At 46.9% G+C, this 20526-nt stretch overlaps 8 protein-coding genes across 9 annotated transcripts; 5 read left to right on the top strand and 3 right to left on the bottom strand.

The window, feature by feature from the left end:
• Window positions 1–1300: 1300 nt before the first annotated feature.
• LOC108100015 (lipase member H-A) lies at window positions 1301–5825 on the top strand. Its single transcript, XM_017203722.2, has 6 exons — window positions 1301–1400; window positions 1595–1736; window positions 3195–3343; window positions 4722–5156; window positions 5256–5460; window positions 5521–5825. The coding sequence occupies exons 1-6, from the start codon at window positions 1358–1360 to the stop codon at window positions 5582–5584; spliced, it is 1038 nt and encodes a 345-aa protein (XP_017059211.1). The 5' UTR covers window positions 1301–1357; the 3' UTR covers window positions 5585–5825.
• A 203-nt stretch (window positions 5826–6028) lies between these two features.
• LOC108100100 (replication termination factor 2) lies at window positions 6029–7324 on the top strand. 2 transcript variants are annotated; one of them, XM_017203844.2, is made up of 3 exons: window positions 6029–6147; window positions 6231–6308; window positions 6368–7324. In XM_017203844.2, exons 2-3 carry the CDS (start codon window positions 6240–6242, stop codon window positions 7196–7198), a joined length of 900 nt encoding a protein of 299 aa, XP_017059333.1. In that variant the 5' UTR covers window positions 6029–6147; window positions 6231–6239; the 3' UTR covers window positions 7199–7324. The 2 variants fall into 2 exon arrangements, with proteins under 2 accessions (XP_017059333.1, XP_017059334.1); XM_017203845.2 differs by having other exon boundaries at window positions 6055–6073; window positions 6239–6308.
• LOC108100101 (cilia- and flagella-associated protein 20) lies at window positions 7270–8398 on the top strand. Its single transcript, XM_017203846.2, has 3 exons — window positions 7270–7385; window positions 7439–7630; window positions 7716–8398. Exons 1-3 carry the CDS (start codon window positions 7302–7304, stop codon window positions 8286–8288), a joined length of 849 nt encoding a protein of 282 aa, XP_017059335.1. The 5' UTR covers window positions 7270–7301; the 3' UTR covers window positions 8289–8398.
• An 84-nt stretch (window positions 8399–8482) lies between these two features.
• On the bottom strand, window positions 8483–9513 carry LOC108100102 (ER membrane protein complex subunit 3). The gene is made up of 2 exons (XM_017203848.2): window positions 9269–9513; window positions 8483–9210 (listed from the first exon to the last, which is right to left on the bottom strand). Exons 1-2 carry the CDS (start codon window positions 9415–9417, stop codon window positions 8613–8615), a joined length of 747 nt encoding a protein of 248 aa, XP_017059337.1. The 5' UTR covers window positions 9418–9513; the 3' UTR covers window positions 8483–8612.
• A 313-nt stretch (window positions 9514–9826) lies between these two features.
• LOC108100097 (protein dpy-30 homolog) lies at window positions 9827–10436 on the top strand. The gene has a single exon (XM_017203842.2). It carries the CDS (start codon window positions 9934–9936, stop codon window positions 10333–10335), a length of 402 nt encoding a protein of 133 aa, XP_017059331.1. The 5' UTR covers window positions 9827–9933; the 3' UTR covers window positions 10336–10436.
• Window positions 10399–13391, bottom strand: LOC108100096 (nuclear pore complex protein Nup107). Its single transcript, XM_017203841.2, has 2 exons — window positions 11101–13391; window positions 10399–10809 (listed from the first exon to the last, which is right to left on the bottom strand). The coding sequence occupies exons 1-2, from the start codon at window positions 13274–13276 to the stop codon at window positions 10445–10447; spliced, it is 2541 nt and encodes an 846-aa protein (XP_017059330.2). The 5' UTR covers window positions 13277–13391; the 3' UTR covers window positions 10399–10444.
• Window positions 13392–14032: 641 nt separating this feature from the next.
• Window positions 14033–17254, top strand: LOC108100064 (zinc finger protein 250). The gene is made up of 2 exons (XM_017203798.2): window positions 14033–14404; window positions 14489–17254. Exon 2 carries the CDS (start codon window positions 14501–14503, stop codon window positions 16613–16615), a length of 2115 nt encoding a protein of 704 aa, XP_017059287.1. The 5' UTR covers window positions 14033–14404; window positions 14489–14500; the 3' UTR covers window positions 16616–17254.
• Window positions 17044–20417, bottom strand: LOC108100063 (protein SMG8). Its single transcript, XM_017203797.2, has 4 exons — window positions 20306–20417; window positions 19178–20255; window positions 19072–19118; window positions 17044–19016 (listed from the first exon to the last, which is right to left on the bottom strand). The coding sequence occupies exons 1-4, from the start codon at window positions 20359–20361 to the stop codon at window positions 17339–17341; spliced, it is 2859 nt and encodes a 952-aa protein (XP_017059286.1). The 5' UTR covers window positions 20362–20417; the 3' UTR covers window positions 17044–17338.
• Between the last annotated feature and the right edge of the window lie 109 nt (window positions 20418–20526).

The raw sequence follows: 20526 nt of genomic DNA, 5'->3' as shown, positions 1-20526 counted from the left end.
AAAGTGTTAGTTAAATATGACTTCATATAAATAAGAGAGAATAGTGTGTAAAATTATTTTATTAAAATAGGATTAATCTAAAACTAAAAACTTATCACAAAACCGTAACACACACGATTTCTCCATCTTTCTATCAATTCGATTTTAATACTATTCAAAATAAACAAAAGCCTGGACAACAGCTTTGATCTTTCACTTTTCTGCACTCCAGATATCATTGCAATTTTTACCAGTTTATCAGAGTTTTTAGACCTTTACTTTTCCTGGCCTTGAACCAACAACAATGGAACGAGAAAGGCCAGCCAGTCACCAAAAAGATTTGGATCCGATAATACTTCACTTAGGAAAAACAAACGACTTAGGCAACAAACTAAACAATTGTCGTCGATGAAAATTATAAGAATTTGCATTCAATGCGAATGTTATGTAAACAATAACCAGATGAATTACGAACCGCAGACACCATGAAAAAGGCAACGGCATTGAGTTGAAAAACGAAACCGAAAGCACCCATTTCCAACTGAAAACTCATAATCAAAATCAGTGCAGCGTTGCGTGTGCCATGGATTTTCATTTCATAGTCGTAGCCAGGCAGACACAACAGCAACAGCAACAGCAAGAGCAACAGCAGCAGCAATTGCTGCAACAATGAAGGCAATACTGCAACAGCAACAACATCAGGTAACAGCAACAACATTATATATTAGCCAAAGTCGTTCACGTTTCAAGTCGGAGCAAAGCAAAGTCATGGCAACAGTCGGTGGGCTGAGCAATTCTTTGGCCAGTTTTTTTTCTGTTCCCGCTGCTGTTGCTAATGTTGCTGCTTTTGGTGTTGCTGCTACCGTTGCAACTGCTGCTGCTGCTGCTGCTGCTGCGTCGACTGCAGTTTCCTTGGTTGCGCATTTCGCGCTTTTCAGCCCATTTGCAGTGCAAAGCGTGAATCTGCAAGACGTGCTGCGGATTGCTCGCGAAAAAAATAAAATTAAAATTGCAGATATCAAGCCAAAGGATTACGATGAAACCGCTTGGAAAAAACAAATGGATATCAATTAAAAAAGCATGTGATCGGGGTGCAAGTTGTCAATTCAAACGGAAAAGCGGAGTGGAATCTGGTTTAATTATACAAAAAATGTGAAAGGAAAACAAAATCGGCGCAGAGGAAAATCGAATGTCCTGAAGAAAAATAACTCATTATTCAAAACTATACACTACAGTGAAAATACCAATTATTTTGGTAAATGGAAAATTGTGAAAATTGTAACCCAATAAAAATTGAGTGCTGTATTTTGGCAGCGGAAAATCGCCATCAAATAATATTTAAAATAGAAAATTACAACCTTTTACAATCCAAATAAAAATGAAACTTGTCGTGCTTTGCATATTCTCACTCTTTGCCAAAGGTATATACAAATATTTAAAAAATTTAACAAAAATTGATTAATTTCAATAAAAGAAAACAAACTTAAACGTTGACTGCAGCTACTTTTCAAAAGTCTTGAACGTTAAAAGTGTAAATTTGTTCAATATATTTTAATATATTTTATTGGAAAAATTAAGGTCTCAAAACTAAAGACCAAATAAATAAATATTGCAGATGCACAAACATTGCTGCTAAGCCAAACGGATTGGAAAAATCTTCGCAACAGTGGAGCCTTGGATCTTAATGTTTTACGCTGCTTTTTACGAGACAAAAACTATTGTCCCAGTCCACATATAGATCACCGACTGTACTCTCCGTAAGTTTTATTGGCAATGCAATACAAATTGAACATAAATCGAAATCTTCATCTGAGCAATAATGAAGTGCAGGATTCCGCAGATTAAAAAAAAAACATGCAAATTCAAAACCAAAATTTATTATTAATTTAAGTGCGTAAATAAATATAAATAAAAAATATTTATATTTATATTTATTAACGCAAGCAATTTTAACAAAAGTCTGAATATATGTGTGCTATTTCAAAGATGAGATCAGTAACGTTTTGAAAGCTGAAAGTCCTTTCAAGTGGTGAACACATTTTGACCGTGATTCAAGATATTTTATTCTATGTGCCAAATTCCGCTTATGATTTATGTGAGCTGGTGGGCGGGGGAGAAAGTTCCTCAGGTGTTAGGCAACTGGAACTGCTCACTCGGTTAGTGTGCCAACCGGCGATGCACTTGTCGCAACCACAAGGATATTGGCTGGCAAGAGCCGAAAATTAAGAGTGCAATTAATGGGCGGGCAACTCGTTTTTTCCACAACCAGACACTGACCCACTGAGGAAGAGATGCTCTCGCCAAAGGAGGCCTGCTTTTTGCACATTGACCGCTAAGTTTGGCGTTGGCCAGCGATGACATCAATTGCAATGGCCAATTGGTCAATAAAATGCTGAACAAACGGCTCCTCGGCAGTTGCCCAACTTGTCTGGACAAGATCACCTCCGTTTCTCAAGATGAGACAAACTTGCAACTGGTGAAGTCCATTTATATGGAGTTGCCCGGTAATTTCTTCGGTAACATTGAACGACGGAGGGGATTACATGATAACGAGCGCTTAAGAGTCTGCTGATTGACGGTTTTATAACAGCGAAAATTACCGGACTGACACCTCCGTTCTTGGAACACTAGAGAGCGGTCTACCAACCGCATGCTGCAACTATTTTATCTCGTTAAAGACTTCTGGGAACCATTAAACTAACTACTTAAACTTAACTGCTGATAAGTGCTAGAATACTTTTTTTTCTGCTCAATAGTTTTTTTCTTGAGATTGAATATAATTCATATTTGTAAATTATATTAAATAAAACTGCAAATTAATGATTAAATTTCCAATGAAATTTTTCACGACTCTTGATATAATAGCTGGAATTAAAGAAAAAATACTTACATTTTCAATAAAAAGGAGGCAAGCTGAACACCACTTGGTTGTTCATGTTCTGACTTCAGATTACTTGCCGCATGAAAAGTTTCTCCGGTTTTATACTTACAAGGAATGCTGATTGTTCCAATTAAGCTAAGAGCATGTACCAGCAGCAAAAATATAGCTGCAAGTAATCAACACGTTTCCAAACTTATACGATCGAGGAACCATTAAAATTTTAATTAAGTTTAACGATTCTGTAAAGATAACAAAAATGAAATTTCTTGTGTAGGAAGATAGTTTTCTACGTGTAAGCTTTTAAAATAAAATATTAAATTTTACTTTTTTACAGCAATGGGCCCCGTCGAGGCCTGTCGTTAAATGTTAAGAATCCAATGAGCCTTTATCAAGGTGGATTCAGCAAGCACCGCGAAACGGTCTTTATAATACACGGGTTTAATGGGACAGCCATCGACATTCACCTGCAGTTCCTCAGGGATGGTAAGTGCATTAACCCAAATAATTTAAACGTTAAGTATCTGAAACTATTAACCACGTTCACCCCATAATTTGCTGGTTTATATTAACTTTTTGAAACCTTGCTATACAGTCACAAAACTTATAAAGGCCATAAAAATAATCCATTATTAAAAACTGGTTTCTACTGGTTAGTCATATTTTTCGAAATTTTAGTTAACATTTTCTTGTATCGCATTTGTTTTTTATCGTATCATGTTTTTAGTGCGTTTTTTATTCAGACAAAAGCTGTAGTGTTTTTGTGAAGCACTTTAGATTATAAAAAAGTAAGAAAGACATCTGAAATCAAATACTTGTACATAGGGGAGGGTGGTCCCATACCGACCGGTCGTACCATACCGACCCCCCATGTTTCTCAGAGATGGCGATGCTAGCCGAATTGTCGGTAACTTCAGTGAAAAGCTGTTATAACACAGACATTTTGGAGATAGATAGCCACTTTGACTTATTTTGTTTCACTGCAATTTTTCCGTTTGTTTTGTTTCAACGCCTGTGCCATTTATTTTTGAGCTTTACTGAACTTGAGCTCAAAGTTTTTTTTCTCCGCATAAAAATCGGAGAGTAAATTTTTCTGATCGTTGATAGTCCTAGCTTTCACTCACATAATTAGAATTACATCGCTCTTTGCGTCTTTAGTTAATGCCGAGCAGTTAATCAGAAAAGGTCGTGGTGGTCCGAAACCGACCGCTAGGTGATGGTCCGAAACCGACCCCCATTTATTGGCAGCTTAATATATCATAGCGTATTTTTGATGGAAAATATGAAAAAGTAAACAAGATTCAGTAAAGAAAAGTAACAGAAACAGCAAAAACATCAGAAGAAAGCGAAGAGACAGTCATCAACGAGCGGCTTTCGAAAAACTACGCGAAAACAACGCGAAAACTTACTATGAGAAAGAGGACAACTCAGACTTCATCAATTGACTACATTGCCCTTTATTTCATACATTAATTTTTATTTTCTGGAAAGAACCTTCAATATATTTCTTAATAAACGTCAAAATCATTAAATTCTATTTTATGTTATTAAATTTTTCTGTTAAGAAATAGGGGGTCGGTTTCGGACCACTACTTTTGAGTACGACCAAAAAGTAGAGTTTTATATTTGCCTGAATATCTAACGCTTCAAAGCACCTACGCACTTACTAATCATTTAGATGTATAGTAAACTGATCCCTCTACATAGTACTTTTTTGAACTGAACTGAAAAATTGATTTTTCTCACCTTTATCGCCTTTGCCTTTTAGGGGGTCGGTATGGGACCACCCTCCCCTACTAAATATTTAAATTAATTTTAATGTTTTGGTTTTTTTTAACTTTTTATTAAAAATGAATTTTTTAAGCATATTTGTCCCGCGACTTTAACGTAATCACGGTGGACTGGAGACCTTTGACCAGGTATCCCTGCTATCTGCACTCGCTGATAAACACGAGACTCACAGCGCAGTGTACGGCTCAGATCTACGCATTCCTCACTCATTATGGAGCTCTTCGGGAGCGGATCACCTGCGTGGGTCACTCGTTGGGAGCCCACATCTGCGGGATGATCAGCAACCACCTGACGAAGAAGCAATATCGCATCATCGGATTGGATCCAGCCCGCCCTCTAATTGAGCGCAGAAAGAGCAACACCTTTCGGTTGTCACTAGACGACGCCAGTGTCATCCAGGTGATCCACACCAACGCAGGATTCCTGGGTCAGGAGGACAACACCGGGCACCTCAATTACTGCGTCAACGGGGGACGCATCCAACCCTTCTGCAAGGGCAACCCAATCAGTGAGTTGTGGGAATAAATATGTTTTTATTCTAGATACATATTTGTAAAAACATTATTTAGTTAATCTGGAACACAATTATAATTTATTAATCCTTCAGGAAGATCGCGTTGCTCGCATTTCCTGAGTATTTGCTATCTGGCCACGGCCACTTTTAAGCACAAGAAGTTCATGGGGGTTCCTTGTCCCAATGGCTGCTTGAATCTCACAGGACCAAAGCGGCTGCCCGTCAGTGGTAAAATTAATCCTTTCGAATTCGCCTCGTTGCTGAGGGAGTACCACATGGGCAACGATGCCCCTGATGAGTAAGTTCTCATAAACCTAAATTTTCTTCATAAATCCTTCTATAAATCCTTGACTTTCAGCGCCCGAGGCTGCATTTGCATAGATGTGCCGTATGCCAAGCACTGTCCCTTTACGGATGCATAGGAGCTGGTCTTCACTAGGTCTTAATTCTATAATAAAACTGTTGATAATAAATTCTTAAATAATTTATTTATGGAGAACATTTTAATAACTGAATTCAAAGAGATTTGTTTGATAATTTTACAAAAGCTTCTCCTAGAACAGATTCCGCCTCAGGCGAAGATATTCTTCTACAGTATCTCATTGACACACAAAAGGAATCTTGACTTCGCACACCATAGCATGGTATCCGTAGGCGTCATTAGTGTTGATGAAATTTGGAAAACCTAAAAATTATGGCACAATAAATTATACATATATAATTATTATTTCAATCTTTTTCTAAAATTGTTTTTTTTATTTACAATTTTCTTAAAAATAGTTCGTTGCAATACACCAAACATATATCTTTTTGGAAATACCAAATAGTATTTTTCTATCGATGACAATGCAACGAAAAACATTGTTGAATCGATACTTGTTTCTGAACAAAATAAATAAAGAGTACAACTTGTAAGTAACAGCGTCATTATTAGCAAACATCATTGACAATTTATTTAATTGGAGAGATATATTTCATTGTTTGTGTAAGTAGTTAACGTTAAGCTATAAAGGAAAAATATAAAATTAAATTTTTGGTTGTAAATTTGGAAACCTAAAATAAAAACAGAATTTAAGAATGGGATGCGATGGCGGAACAATTCCGAGGCGCGATGAGCTGGTGCGCGTAAAGCAAAAGCCAGAGCAGGTAAAAAATTACTTAATAGTACCTTCTAGTGACACTTTTTTACTTTTCGAACACTTCAGAAAGACAAGGATGCGGAGAGGGAGTTCCGCTGGCGCCACTGCACCTTGACCCAACAGAGCCTCCAGGAGCCCATTGCTATGTGCGGCATGGGTAGACTCTACTCCAAACAGAGCGTCATCGAGCGACTCCTCGAGAAGGAACCAATGCCGGAGACAGCGGCTCATGTGAAGAGCTTGAAAGACATTCGCCAGCTGCACCCTACACCCAATCCCGCCTTCACCGAGGAGGACAAGACCGAGGGTCTGCTGGACACACGTCATGCTCCCTACATCTGCAAGCTGATTGGTCTGGAAATGTCGGGCAAGTTCCGATTTGTGGCCCTCTGGAGCTGCGGATGTGTGGTTTCCGAGCGGGCCTTAAAACAGATCAAAGGAAGCGCTGCCAGCACTTGTCCCTTGTGCCAGGCCCCCTACAGTGTAGAGGATGTGGTGGTACTTAACGGCAACGACGAGGATCTGGAACTAATGAAGGTTAAAATGGAAATGCGAGCAGCCAAGCGCAAGTCATCGAAAAAGGAGAAGAAGGAAGCTAAGAAAACAGAGATTAAAGCTGAGCCAGAGGATTCCGAGGAGCCCGTGGCATCCACATCCAAGTCAGCCGCTGTGGATAAACCCACAACCAGCTCGAAAGTGAAAGCAGTAGCGAAGGTCAAACGATTGGGGGCTGTAAATGCCATGCAAGATCCGGAACTAAAGCGCCTTAAGAGCGACTTCAGCGTGGCCAAGGATCCCAAGGCCACCGATGTCTACAAATCTCTTTTCACCACCCACAAGACAGAGAAGGATCAGGAGCGCGCCCACTGGGTCACCTACAACCCCTTCTACAATTAGTTTAGAGCTTAAGTTTGCTGTTTAATATCAGTCACTTGGGGACTTGTCCGTAGCTTGAACGTAGAAAACCAGACACAAATAGTTCAAAAAAATACAACCGACTATGTATCGTTCAGCCTACCAAAAGGGGTTCCTTACTGTACTATATAGCGTGGGCAGTTCGCCGTTGAACAACTGGTCTTCCTATGTGAGTATCTGCATCATGGTTCCTTTCATTCCTCTAAAAGTTTCCTTGGACAGACCAAAAATGGCTACATCAAGCGGATCTACGATGAAGACATCAAGTCCCTGGTGCTCGAAATAATGGGATCGAATGTGTCCACCACTTTTATACACTGTCCCAGCGAGTGCAAGGAACAGCTGGGCATCAAGCTGCCATTTCTCGTGCTCCTGATAAAGAACATGCACAAGTACTTTTGCTTCGAAGTTAAGGTTCGTTAGAAGTCTTTTAAACTTCCATGTTTTACTCTTGGGTGTGATTTGTTACGTATACTATAAGAAAACCTCAAATTTATAGATTCAAGACGATCAGCGCTTCATGCGGCGTTTTCGGGTGTCCAATTTCCAAAGCAAAACCTCGGTGAAACCTTTTTGTACGGCCATGCCGATGGGAATGTCCCCGGGTTGGAATCAAATCCAGTTTAATTTGGCTGATTTCACTCGACGGGCCTATGGGTCCAACTACTTGGAAACAGTCTCCTTGCAATTGCATGCCAACGTGCGAATTCGAAGGATTTACTTCGCCGACAAGCTCTACACTGAGGCCGAGTTGCCCAACGATTACCGCCTAATGGGCAAGCCAAAGGATTTGAAGAAGCCGGAGAAGCAGTTCAAGGTGCAGGCAACCGCTCGTCCACCATCGCCATTAAACACGGCCCGTGCAGATGCTGGCCCCTCAAAGGACACAGAGCAGGATGCGGGCACCGCCACAGATGCCGTCAGCGAACCGGAACCGGTGCTGCAGAAGGCTCCGTCGCCACCTGTTCCGCAGAAGGCTCCAACGCCACCGGAACCCGCTGCTCCTCCAGAGCCTGCCACCGAGCCAGAGCCAGCTCCACAAACGGAAGCCACCGAGGAGGCCTACTATTAAGTTTTTGTTCCTATTCATTGTTAGTTTTTACTTAGATGACACGCGACTGGGAGTGGACTACATCTCCTAAATTTCCAGTTATAGAGGCAATATTAAACTGAAAATCGAAATTGTCATCTTATTTATTCACATTCCGGGGAACTACTAGGTCTATGCATTTAAAACTGCGGCAGTGTACTAAAAAAACAAAAACATTTTCCATCATAGACACACACACAACTTGCTTTATTTTAACCCTCTTGGACTCTAAACAAAATCGGCTTTGTTACATTGTGAATTTGCTAAAATATCTTAATTAGGATGGACCCGCGCAGGCCTGGTCGCTCAAGAACTCTTGTCGGCAGAGGCGCTGGCAATGGTCAGCATATCGGCATCGATGTTCTTGAGGGCGTTGTGGTACTCGGTGATCTCCAGAGCCTCCCATTCGGCCTTGAAGGCCGCCTTGGGGTCCTGGGGCATGGTCATCGCAGCTCCCGTCATGGCATCCGCCTGAGCCTGCGTCTGATCCGCATGGTTGTTCTCGCCGAGCACCAGCGTATAAATTGAGCGCAGGCCGAACACATTGAGGAAGTACCAAGAGGCCGAGGATACCCAGGCGGCGTCCAGCGAGGCGAGCTCCACGCCCCGCTGCAACATGGGCTTGAAGCGCAGTGTCAGCGGGAAGGGCACTTTGGTGGTCACAAAGCCCGAGAACATCCAGTTAATCCATCCACCAATCACAACCATAGGCAGTACGTTGATGAAGTTACCCTTCACCAAGTCGGTAAGCATGGCGGAGGAGTTCTGGGCCACGGGCGCCCGTTTCTGGGTCTTGAAGTAGCCCGTCTCCTCGTTGTTGAAGTAGTTTTTCCGCATGGAAAAGCTCTGTGCACTTAGATATTTGCCGTTCTCGCGGAGCAGACGTGCCCGTATCATCGCCTGACTGTGGGTTGAAACGGATTGTAAAGGAAAAGCTTCAAACGCCCTTTGGTCCCACTCACCTGTCCTGAATTTGGGTGATCTCGGCCTTCTTCTGCGTGGATATCAGAATGGAGACGTAGTGGCGCACGATGCCTACCAGGAAGGTGATCAGCACAATGGGCAGGAACACCCACACACGGATGTCCGGATCGATCAACAGCTCCGTCATGTTTTAATTGATCTGTGCGAAATTTTCCTAGTTTTTCGGCCCAATTTTTCACCCAATTGGCTCAATTGGGGATGACAATCGATATTCCCACCGGATAGTGATGGCAGGTTTCTTTATCGATAATATCGTGGCACCACCGCAGTACCCATAAATGACGACTTTTATACTGTGTGAATAGGCACCCAAATTTGTTGTTGGCTTACATTTAAGAATCTAGATAACTCCATATATATAAATTGGTTTAAATTATCAAGCCAATTCAGTTAAAATAAAGAGGAAAGATCTTGTTTGTTTTAAAATATTTCAGTATTAAAAGAACACCCCTATTAAATCAAAATAGGGCTTTCACCTTATGAGCATTCGATACATGCTGTAGTTCAACCGCAAAATATCGATTTCCGTAGTGCAATTGACAACCCTGCAAGCCGAGAATGTAAATTTAGATCGAAACGAATTAAATTTGTTGGACGCCAGCTGAAAAACAAAACAAAAAATTAACCTCAGATAGCCAACGCCATGGAGGCCAAGACCGACGCTCCTATCTCCCCGGCACCCACTCCAAACCCGCCGGCCGACTCCGCTAAGGACCAAAATAACACCAACAACGCGCAAGCAAATTCAACCGCCGCGCCGGCAGCTACTGCATCTGGAGCCTCCGCCGTTGGCCAAACCGCTCCCACAGCCCAGCAGCAGCAAGCACAACAGCAGCCGTTGGCCAAGAAGCCCAGTGGCGAGACGAGCTCCATGCCTACGCGACAGTACCTCGATCAGACTGTGGCACCCGTTCTGCTCCACGGACTGCAGGCGCTCGCCCGCGAAAGGCCCACGGATCCTATCCAGTTTCTGGCCTCCTACCTGCTGAAGCACAGCAACGGGTGCGAGGAGAACAACGCTGCTGCGGTGGACAACAACTCCTAAGTCCCTCAGCTACCTACCTTATTTTCCCGTCGTTAGTTTTGTAAGTGAAAAGTGCATAAATAATAAACGTTTAAAGTTAGAATGTAATTGCAAAACACAAAGCAGACTGCTAGACTGTGATGGGGTATCCCCAGGGATCCAGCTTCGAGTTGAGTAGCTCCAGCGAGGCGTCTGCGATCTTAGCCAGCAACTCGGCCAATTTGTGCTTCGTATAGACCTTGTAGAGCTGTCGGGTTTCGCTGGAAATCTCATCCGCCAGGCGCACACAGCCGGCAAAATCGCCCGACTTGAACATCACCTCGTTGAGGAGCAGGGCGATCTCGGGCAGGCAGATGGAGCGCAGCTTCTCCATTTGCAACAGACGGTGTTCCCAGTTCAATTGCGCCGCGTTCTCGGGTTGTTTGGAGATGAACGGATCGACTAGCCATCCTTTGTCTGGGAACATGAGCACGTTGTACAGAGTTTCGATGGTTTCTGCAAGGAAAAGGGATTGTGTTATGAATTGGGATAAATGCTTTGGGCTTTAAACATCAGAGATAAATGATTCAATAAAAAAAGAGAGAACTTACTATAAAGATAGTACTATGCAATAACAAAAGTAAACTACAAGTTATTTTTACTATTTCAACTTTATGGGAAAAATAACATATTACAATTAATTGATGAAAGTTAATAAGGGGTAAGGCAACCAATATTCTAGAATTTTAGTTTCTTTTGAAATATAGAGATTAAACAAAAGATGGAGGACACATTTAATAGACTTACGTTTGGCCTGCTCCTTGACCTTGTGCTCCCAGCGCAGGACTTCCGATCGGTGGGCCTGCTCCTTGCGCTCGCTGGCCATGCGCTCGGTGAAGTTGTCCTGGGCGGAGGCACTCATTCCTGCCTGCGGCTTCTTTGGCCTATTTAGCTGGAGGCGATTCCACTCAACGAAGCTGTCGACGCCGGTGAGGTAAACCTTGTAGCAGAGGTACTCCTTCAGACAGCACTCCTCGCGCGGCGGAATGTTGTCCACCGAGCCGTAAATGCCCACGATCTGCGGCACGATGTCGCCGGGCACCATGCGGAAGGTCTGGCGCACGCAGTCCATCTTGTTGCAGGCCAGGTAGGTGCGCATCATGGCGTTAGCCTGCCACAGCAGCTCGCCCCGTTGCTCCGGCAGATGGAGCAGCCATTCCAGAGCGGAGATCTTGCGCTGATCCGCCACTGAGATCTCGCCGGAGTGCGGCTCACCGAACTCGCCAAGAGTCACCTGCGCGAGACGAATGTTTTCTACGGTAATGCGTGTGATCTGCTCCACATCTAATCCTGCTTGCAGAGCTGCATCCAGAGCCAACTCTCGCTGACGCTTCTGCTCCACTTGCTCAAGGAATCGGGAGTACAGCTTCACCTGCAGGGGATTCGAGAGGGCTGCCGCGTAGTAGGCTATCAACTGGGGTTCACCTCTGGCAATCAAGGCCTCCACATAGGCAGCAATGATCTTTTCCGCCTGACGCTCCTGCTCGACGCGTCCGATTTGCCGAAGGAAGAGTACAATGTGCGCCATGAAGCGCAGTTGGTGGGCCGGCAGTTGCCCTCCGTCCTTCTCCACCCAACGTACCATGTGCTGTAGCAACTCGCCGCAGGTATCCAATATTAAATGCCGCTGGATTACGCCCAGTTGCCCCTGGGCAAAGTCACGCACCGAGGCGTCTTTGGCCACGTTCAGCTCGTCGAAGATCTGCTCCATGGTCATCTTGCCGTTCCAGTATTCATCGGGCATTGGTTGGTAGCGCTTTAAGCAGCAGCCGCGAACCTCGGACTCCACGCGGATGTCAATTTGGGCTTTTAGGTGGGCCCACAGTAAGTCATGCCAATTGCTGTGCAGGAGGGACTTCAGGGAGCCCAAATGACCGGAGAAAACGCCCGCTGTGGCCCGAGTGTACTCATCGTAGTTCTTGGAATCGGCCAGCATCCAGGCACAGCGCTTCCAAATATCCCGCCTGGGATTTCCCTCGATGGGCAGCTTTTCATGGACCGCCGAGACGTTCTGCTCGAAGTTGGGATCCTCATGGAGACGCCAACCTTCTAGGATGGCCGCCCGCCAAGTTTGCCCGTAATGTTTGCAGAGCGTCAAGCCATCATCCACACGGCCCGACCGGATTGCGGAAAAAATGGCGCGCGACAAGCGCACGTTGTCCTCCTCATCGAGAGCGTGCAGTGGTCGCTTTTCGCGAACGGGCGCATCTGGATCCAAATGCGCCACGATCTCGTGACCCTTGCCGAAGGCGGCGCCCTGCAGGTTCTCCAGCTGGAAAAGCGTGTTCTCCCAGGCCATCATGCGGTCGTGGCAGTGCAGCGGATTCTCCTGCTCGCCCGGATCGTAGCAGGCCTCCAGCCAATCCACAACCAGTTGATATTCGCGCAGCGTGGCGTTTATGGTGTACAGCTGCTGGATGACCTCCTTCTCGCTACCACCGAGGGTGGGTCCGTCCTGCATTTCATCGTCCGCTTGAGTGTCGGTTTGCAGCAGGATGCGGTCGTAGAAGAGGGCGTGCAACAGGCGCCACGTATAGATCTCCTGGCGCAGCCAACTCAGGATAGCCTCGCGCTGCCGAGCGCCTTGTGTTCCGCCCAGACCACGTTCAATCTCCAGCTCCAGTTGCTCCACAACTCCGCGACAGGCGAGCGTTAGTGCCTGGATCACCTCGAGGGTCACCTGTCCACTGCCCTGTGCCTGCAGAACGTCGAAGAACTGCGGGAACAGTAAGTCCACTCGGCTCTTCCCGCGATCCAGATCATCGCCGATGTCCTCGATCAAGGAGCGATCTTCCATAGCCGCCGCGTTGCTCTGATCCAAAAGAATCAGCGAGTGGGACAGGTTCTGCGGCGCCATGGAGCTGTTGAGTGTGGTGCGCAGCAGGCCACTGCGGTTGCTCATCGGAAACGGGCTATCTGCCATGGCTTTAATCTTAAAGATTCCTGGCTATCCGCTTTTTGGCATTAAATTAAACGAAAACAAAACAGAAATTCACGCGGTGGCCGATAAAAAATGCCGGGACTTGCCACTAGAGATGGACTTTAAATCGTTTTCGTAATCGATATATTGGTATAGGAATCCTAAATCAGGTTTATTTTTTAGTGGTGTTTTTCATGCAACTTCTTTTTGTCAAAAATAGTCTAGCTAAATGCATATACGTAATGTTATTAAATAGTTAATCGCAAATGCACTTCATTTTTTTTAAGGAAGTAAATATTATTTTAACTTTCCTACACCTTTACTATTCTGAGTTTTGATAAAGATTTTGCAATTATTTTGAATTAATTCACCACATTTATGTTAAGCTCAAATAATAATATTTAAATTTATTTAAAGCTGGCATACATTAAGTTATTATAAAAGAGTTCGCATTTTCAATTGAATTTGAATGAACGCGGTCTTTTCGCAATCATGCAGGCAAAATGCACTGAACTGTTTTTCTGGTAAATATCTTGCAATTATTTTGAAATAATTCCCGACATGTATGTTTAGGTCAAATAATAATATTTAAAATTATTTGAAATTGGCATACATTAAGTTATTAAAAAAGAGTTTGCATTTTCAACTTAATTTGAATGAACGCGGTCTTTTCGCCATCATGCAGGCGAAGTGCACGGGACCGCCGTATGACAGTATGCTGTAATGCGGGCGTTGCCTGACCGTGCGCAGACCGCCCAACATAAAACATTTTCTTTTATTTGTTGTAACCATTGCGAGGACGCTTGTAATTACGATTTGCGTTATTGCGATGCGCTGTTTTCGTCCGATGCGCAGCTCCTGGCAGTACCATTTCGTTGGCCAGAATTCAGATATAAGACCCGGAGATAAGCGGAAGTACTAAATTCAAAAACAGCAAAACATAAATACAGGAAAGCAACTTTTTGTTTGGACGCGCATGCATAAATTAAAACCGAAATGGAAATAAGTTAAGAGAGCCCTGAAATAAACACAAAAGCACGGAACCTGAGCAACAAACCAGTGATATAATAGTAATCTACAGAGAAACCAACCATTAATCCACATTATCTTGTAAAACCGAACTCACTTAAGGTACGGCATTGATTTTTCTCCCCTCATTTGGGTTTCTTATTATAGAGAAAATGTTGATACACTCGCTTCCTTATTTGTGATTAGCCTTTCGCCAAGATGGCCGTGCAGCTGAAGCAGAGCTACCACCACCTGCCCCTCACGATCACTCCGATTTTCCATCATCCATCGCAGCAGCAGGAGCAGCATCAGAACATCCTGCAGCCGGCACCCAATCCTCCCCAGCCGCAGCCACCGGATCTCACCTTCCACTGCATGTGCTGTGCTGAGTTCTTCGTGCATCCGCTGGCTCTCTATCAGCACATGAACACCCTGCATCCGAACGAGCCGACTAACAGGGAAAAGGATCCGGAGAGTCCGGGCGACGAGGGCGAGGACTACAGCTGGATCTTCGAGCCGGTATGTGAGCTGGCGGAGGACGGCAGCGACTCCTCGGAGGGCAGTGACTCCTCCGGGTCGGATAGTTCCTCCTCCTCGGACGACGACGACGACGACAACAGCTCCAGTTCGAGTTCCAGCAACTCCAGCTCATCCGGCAGCTCGATGCCCACTTCTGGTAACTCGAATACCCATCAGAGCCAGGAGAATATGCAGCCCATGCGGGGCTTAGTAGCGGGACCAGGCTTGAATGAATACCAGCTGCAGATGGCCGATCCTCGGGAGTCCACCTCCATTATCATGCTGCAGCCCAGCATGAGCTTCACCCCGCTGCAGCAGCAAACACCACCGGCACCCACTCACCCCTTGGCCTTCTCCCTGGACGCCGTGCCCATCAAGCGGCGGCGAGGAAGGCGCAGCAATGTCCAGCTGCCGCCGATGGATCCCGCGCTGAACGGCAACCAGAAGTGCTTCCAGTGCACCCACTGCGAGGCGAGCTTTCCCAACGCCGGCGATCTGTCGAAGCACGTGCGCTCGCACATCACCAACAAGCCGTTCCAGTGCTCCATCTGCCAGAAGACCTTCACGCACATCGGCAGCCTGAACACGCACATCCGGATCCACAGCGGCGAGAAGCCCTACAAGTGCGAGCTCTGCCCGAAGGCCTTCACGCAGTCGAGCAGCCTGATGGTGCACATGCGCTCGCACTCGGTGCGCAAGCCGCACCAGTGCCTGGAGTGCGACAAGGGGTTCATCAACTACAGCTCGCTGCTGCTGCACCAGAAGAGCCACGCGGCGCCCACGGAGACGTTCACCTGCCCGGAGTGCGAGCGGGAGTTCAAGGCGGAGGCGCTGCTCGACGAGCACATGCGCATGCACACGCAGGAGCTGGTCTACCAGTGCGCCATCTGCCGCGAGGCGTTCCGCGCCAGCTCGGAGCTGGTGCAGCACATGAAGAACCACATGGGCGAGAAGCCCTTCACCTGCTCCCTCTGCGATCGCTCCTTCACGCAGTCGGGCAGCCTGAACATCCACATGCGCATCCACACCGGCGAGAAGCCGTTCCAGTGCAAGCTCTGCGACAAGTGCTTCACCCAGGCCTCCAGCCTGAGTGTCCACATGAAGATCCACGCCGGCGAGAAGCCCTTCCCGTGCCCCATCTGCGGCAAGTCCTACAGCCAGCAGGCGTACCTCAACAAGCACATCCAGGCGCACCAGGCGACTGCATCCGCGGTCCCCGCTTCCTGCGCGCCCGGCTTGTCCGTCGCCAAGCAGCCACACGAGACGCTGGTCTGCATTGTCTGCGGCTCGCTGCACGCGGATGCCACTGCGCTGGCCAACCATGTGACCAGCCAGCATGCTGCTCTTTTGAATACGATGAAGCAATCTGCTCCGGAAGGAGTGCTTCCCGAGGGCAAGTGCAGCGTGGAGGAGCAGCAGGCCTACATGCAGCGGGTGCAGACCGTCCTGCAGCAGATGAACCAGCAGCAACAGCAGCAGCAGCAGATGCTCATCCCACAGCAGCCGACGATGCCGGCGATGGATTCCACCGGGGAGGATGAGGAGGAACCGGACGAGGCAGAGGAACCACCTGACGAGGAGGAGGAGGAGGAGGACGACGAGGAGACGCCGGAGGAGGAGGCTCAAGTGCAGGAGGCCGAGGTGCCCTTCGCCAACCAGAACTATCCCATGCTCGGTCTGCAGGAGGAGCAGATCCTGCTGCACTCCGACATGTATTACGAGGATTTCGCCGACATGGACGTCGGCTGCCAGGAGGAGGTGTTCGGCGACTACGTCGTCAACGAGGAGGAGGTCTACACCGAGGAGCTCATTTAGATTTAAGTACTGAGGTTGGCCATATTTTACGAGAGCGATTCATATTTACACTGGATAGGCACGGCAGTTCTTAAATAGTTTACGGAACTCATAGTTTATGCGGCCTTCCTACCAATTTTTTTTTTTTTGTATTGTCCTTGTTTGGTAACCGAAGAAGTCGTGAAGTATTTACAAGATAGTATTTAATAGTTTACTGGTATACAACAAACATTAATCGGGAATGTTCCAAGAGATCGCAACTAAATTGGTTTACCATTGTGAAAATATTTAAAATCCTGGCGAAACAAAAGTCACTTTAATCTTTTGCCGACAACCTCCAGAATCTATATTTTTTGTGTAATCAAAAGTTACGATTAGGAGCATTCCTATTACAAGTTGTTCAACATTTCCAGTAATTTCTCCCTCATATCACAAGAAGCCCACACGACTAGAGGATCATCCAGGAAATGGACGTATTGTATTTGCACATTATCTTTTAAAGATATTACATTTGTTAGTATTAAGCTCTACTTTATGCTGCTCATTTTACATCCCAAAGGTTTTCCCTTGCCCCTGTTGGAGTCAAAAGGATTCCAACTATTCCACGTCGCGTATTTCCCAAAATCGCCTGAAGAGATTACATTAATCGTTATATTTAAATATCGAGACTTTTCTTTTGGGTTCGCCTTGCAAAGGTGATAACTTTTTGTTTTTATTTGTGTAGATTTAATCTACGAAAATGGCTTAAATTCTAGTAAAGGTTCCCGAAGCGGATGCCACCATCCGTCCAGGTTCATTTAAATCAATCGAGGGGTCCGTTTCGGCCACGCCGAACATTCCGGGCAGCAGGTAACCACCGGCCATCGGGTCATCTGGTTCCAGTTTCTCCGGCGGAGCGATCAGAACGTCGTCGCCCTGATAAACGTACGGCAGTCGGATGATCCAATAGGCGCTCTGCGAGAGTCGAGGCGGGATTATGCTGCCGAGGGTGAAGGTGTACTTCCCCTTGCCGACGCACACCTTCGGATCCACGATGATGTTGACCGGGGCCTTGGGCGTCACCACATGGATGCGCATCAGCTGCGCCAGGTAGTTGTTCTGGGAGCGACAGGGGCAGGGATAGTAGAGCGGCATGTTGTTGTGCACCACCTTGCTGCAGGTGTCCCGCTCGATGTCCGCTCCGCCGCGCAGCACACGATCCGGAGCGCACATCATGAAGCGGTGTCCTCGCGAGCACTCGTACTCCATGCCCACGAAGATCTTGAGCGACAGGCGATCCCCTTGCTTCTTCCACCGCTGCTGCTTCTTTCCGGGATGCTGTTGCTGGTGGTGCGGATGGTGCTGGTGCTTGGGCGCGTGGACCAATCTCAGTTGGACATCCCAGGGCAGCAGGAAGTTCGCTCCCGACAGGAAGCCGCTCTGGAAGTGCTCCTGCAGACCGGTGTTGTGGCTGTAAATGGAACTGGGACCCACGCAGGCCAGCGACCAACTCGGAAAGAGAGGCAACAAACCAAAGTCGCTGATTGTGTGCACCAATCCAGGTAAATACTCCGTTGTAGATGTGGAGTAAGCATTCGATGGAGCGGCTTTCTCGCGCGCTTCCTTCTTCGCTGGCTCCTGAATCTGCACCACCAGTTCGTTGTCCGTGTCGGCACTCGAAGTGCCACTGCTCGTGGAGTTCGGCTCGGAGTTCGTCAACTGCTCGGAGCTGGCCTGCGATTCGTTCAGAGAGGCGCCAAAGCCAGCGATGGACATGTTGAGATCCGAACCGAAGGTGGGCGAAAGCGGCTGGGAGCATCCGTTGCTGGGGGAGTTCTGCTGCTCCTTCTCCGTCGGCTGCTGTGGCTCCTGGCCTTCCTCCTCCTCGTCCTCCGCCTCCTCCTCTTCATCTTCACCTTGCGGTAAGCCACCCTTGCCCGTGTGTAGAAGTGGAAAAGCTGCTTCAAAAGCCGCCGCCCGGTAATCACTTACAGATGGCTCGAAAATGGGGAACTGGTACTGCTTGACCTTCACACAGAGGTTGCACATTTGAGCCATGTGCTCGTAGTAATCGTAGTTGGCCTGCCGGAGACTAAACGGATCCTCCCGTCGACCCTGTGTGCGTCCGCAATTGCAGCTCGAGATGTGGATCACTCCGCTGTTGTGCTTCTCGTGCGGCACGTTCTTGGGCAGCGTGCAGGGATGGGATCGCAGGCTGAGCTGCTCGCACTGCTGCCTGCCGTCCTGCCAGTGCTTCAAGCACACGGCTGCCAGTTTGGCCAGTGCGGCCTTTGCCTGTGGACCGCGTCCCTCCTCCTCAAAAGCCGCAGTGGCGTCTGCTAGAAGTTGTCTATGGGTGGCGCTGCCATAATTAGCGGGAGCTGCGTTCTTATAAGCGGATATTCCCTTCTTCAGTCCCAGTTCGCTCAGGTGGGTCCAAAACCTGGAAAGGAAAATAGTTGTAAAGACTTGAAGAGCATAGTCATTTGCTTTCATACTTCTTTTCATAATTCAAGCTGTCGTCAAACTTCTGGAGGAAGATTTTCTGCAAAGAAAAAAATAAAGTTAAATACATCAACTCAAGAGATTCCTAATTTAACGCACATAATCCTCATTGGTAGTTTCCTGATTCGGATCCTTGGCATTCTCTATAAGCAACTTGTGCAGAGTATTCATGCAGTCTTGCCACTCCTGGATGTTTAGCAAATGGAACTGCCCGAGCTGCGGCATCTGTTTGAAGGAGCCCTCATCAAAGCAACCGATCAAGGCATCCTGAACGTGTCGCTGCAAAAAGTGCCAAACCGTGTGATCCTTCTTGTACTGCTGCTCCTCCAACTGCTTCTCGTCGAGCGGAGGACCATAGGGCTTGACAAAACCAGGAAAAGGAGCGAGCTCAAGGATCTCCAGGTCATCCTCCTCCTCTTTGCAATCGGGTTTGTACATCGCCAGTTTCAGGCAATCAATTGCCTTCAGGAGCTTATCCGGACGCAATTCTTCGTAGGCGTTGAAGAAGACGAACTGCTTGTTGTTGGGCAAAGCCACCAGCGAAGTGCTGCTGCTGTTGGTCACGATGTTGTGGTGTCGCAGCAACTCGTAGATGACGTCCTCCGTCTGAAACTCGTAGGCGGAGACAACCTCCTTTGTTTTGGCCTCATCATGCGGAAAGTTCTCAAACAGGAAGAGCATTCTCGGGGCACACAGTCGAGCTTTCTCGCCCATCTTAGCGGCGGGCGAGTCCCTGATCATTTGCGGCAGGAACTGCAGAATATGCTGCTCCCTTGCAAATTTCAACAGCTGAAAAATGGTGACCAGCATGGGATCGAAGGTCTGGCCGGTCTCCACATACACCACAATGTGGCAGACGTGCAGGGCCAGCAGCATCATGCGCACGAAGCCACAACGTAACCGCTCATAGAAGCTATCAAAGTCGAAGGGAGTTTCCGGGTCCTCCATGTAGACGTCAAGTATCTGCCCTTGAATCACCTCGTCGTATGTTGACTCGAAATGGAGCAACAGGCTGGAGGTACCCGGCTTATAGTAGCACTGTATTTGGCCATCTTTTGCTCTGTGATCCATGGGAGGCTCCATGCCGAAAGCTTCCATTTTATTAGCCTGATCGCAATTCGATCGGCCCACAACTCCAACGACAACCAGTGAGTTGTTCAGCTGCTGCAGCTCCTGGCTAAATTATATCCTTAAGTATATGATTTATGATGTTGCTGCTTTACTTACGCCACATTTTCCGGTATATCCGGGTAGGTCCAGGTGTAATACCCTTTTACATTCATCTTGAATGAAAATTGTTTGGAATTGTTTACAATTTTTGCATCAGCTGTTGCCGGACTGCCAACTTGTTGATGCAGATAAAACGTTGAGCTGTCTGGCAGCACTATCAAACCATGGTCTATCGATTGTGACAATATCGATAGTTAGCCGTTAATAGCCGCGCTTTT

The sequence above is a fragment of the Drosophila ficusphila genome, unplaced genomic scaffold (assembly GCF_018152265.1).
Source record: "Drosophila ficusphila isolate 14025-0441.05 unplaced genomic scaffold, ASM1815226v1 contig_855, whole genome shotgun sequence".
Classification (NCBI taxonomy): Eukaryota; Metazoa; Arthropoda; class Insecta; order Diptera; family Drosophilidae; genus Drosophila; species Drosophila ficusphila.
The sequence above is the reverse complement of the archived record's forward strand: the minus strand, read 5'-3'. Positions and strand labels throughout refer to the sequence as shown.

Excerpts from the sequence above, each read along its gene's own strand:
- LOC108100064 (XM_017203798.2), top strand. The coding sequence starts at position 14,501 with ATGGCCGTGCAGCTGAAGCAGAGCTACCACCACCTGCCCCTCACGATC.
- LOC108100096 (XM_017203841.2), bottom strand. The coding sequence starts at position 13,276 with ATGGCAGATAGCCCGTTTCCGATGAGCAACCGCAGTGGCCTGCTGCGC. Across the intron at positions 10,810-11,100 it reads GGTCAAGGAGCAGGCCAAAC|AAACCATCGAAACTCTGTAC; the intron begins GTAAGTCTATTA and ends TTTTCCTTGCAG.
- LOC108100101 (XM_017203846.2), top strand. The coding sequence starts at position 7,302 with ATGTATCGTTCAGCCTACCAAAAGGGGTTCCTTACTGTACTATATAGC. Across the intron at positions 7,386-7,438 it reads TGAACAACTGGTCTTCCTAT|ACCAAAAATGGCTACATCAA; the intron begins GTGAGTATCTGC and ends TTCCTTGGACAG. Across the intron at positions 7,631-7,715 it reads ACTTTTGCTTCGAAGTTAAG|ATTCAAGACGATCAGCGCTT; the intron begins GTTCGTTAGAAG and ends TCAAATTTATAG.
- LOC108100100 (XM_017203844.2), top strand. The coding sequence starts at position 6,240 with ATGGGATGCGATGGCGGAACAATTCCGAGGCGCGATGAGCTGGTGCGC. Across the intron at positions 6,309-6,367 it reads TAAAGCAAAAGCCAGAGCAG|AAAGACAAGGATGCGGAGAG; the intron begins GTAAAAAATTAC and ends CGAACACTTCAG.
- LOC108100097 (XM_017203842.2), top strand. The coding sequence starts at position 9,934 with ATGGAGGCCAAGACCGACGCTCCTATCTCCCCGGCACCCACTCCAAAC.
- LOC108100063 (XM_017203797.2), bottom strand. The coding sequence starts at position 20,361 with ATGAATGTAAAAGGGTATTACACCTGGACCTACCCGGATATACCGGAA. Across the intron at positions 19,119-19,177 it reads AAACTACCAATGAGGATTAT|AAAATCTTCCTCCAGAAGTT; the intron begins GTGCGTTAAATT and ends TTTTCTTTGCAG. Across the intron at positions 19,017-19,071 it reads AGCTTGAATTATGAAAAGAA|GTTTTGGACCCACCTGAGCG; the intron begins GTATGAAAGCAA and ends TTTCCTTTCCAG.
- LOC108100102 (XM_017203848.2), bottom strand. The coding sequence starts at position 9,417 with ATGACGGAGCTGTTGATCGATCCGGACATCCGTGTGTGGGTGTTCCTG. Across the intron at positions 9,211-9,268 it reads ATCACCCAAATTCAGGACAG|TCAGGCGATGATACGGGCAC; the intron begins GTGAGTGGGACC and ends TTCAACCCACAG.
- LOC108100015 (XM_017203722.2), top strand. The coding sequence starts at position 1,358 with ATGAAACTTGTCGTGCTTTGCATATTCTCACTCTTTGCCAAAG. Across the intron at positions 1,401-1,594 it reads ATTCTCACTCTTTGCCAAAG|ATGCACAAACATTGCTGCTA; the intron begins GTATATACAAAT and ends TAAATATTGCAG. Across the intron at positions 5,157-5,255 it reads CTGCAAGGGCAACCCAATCA|GAAGATCGCGTTGCTCGCAT; the intron begins GTGAGTTGTGGG and ends TTAATCCTTCAG.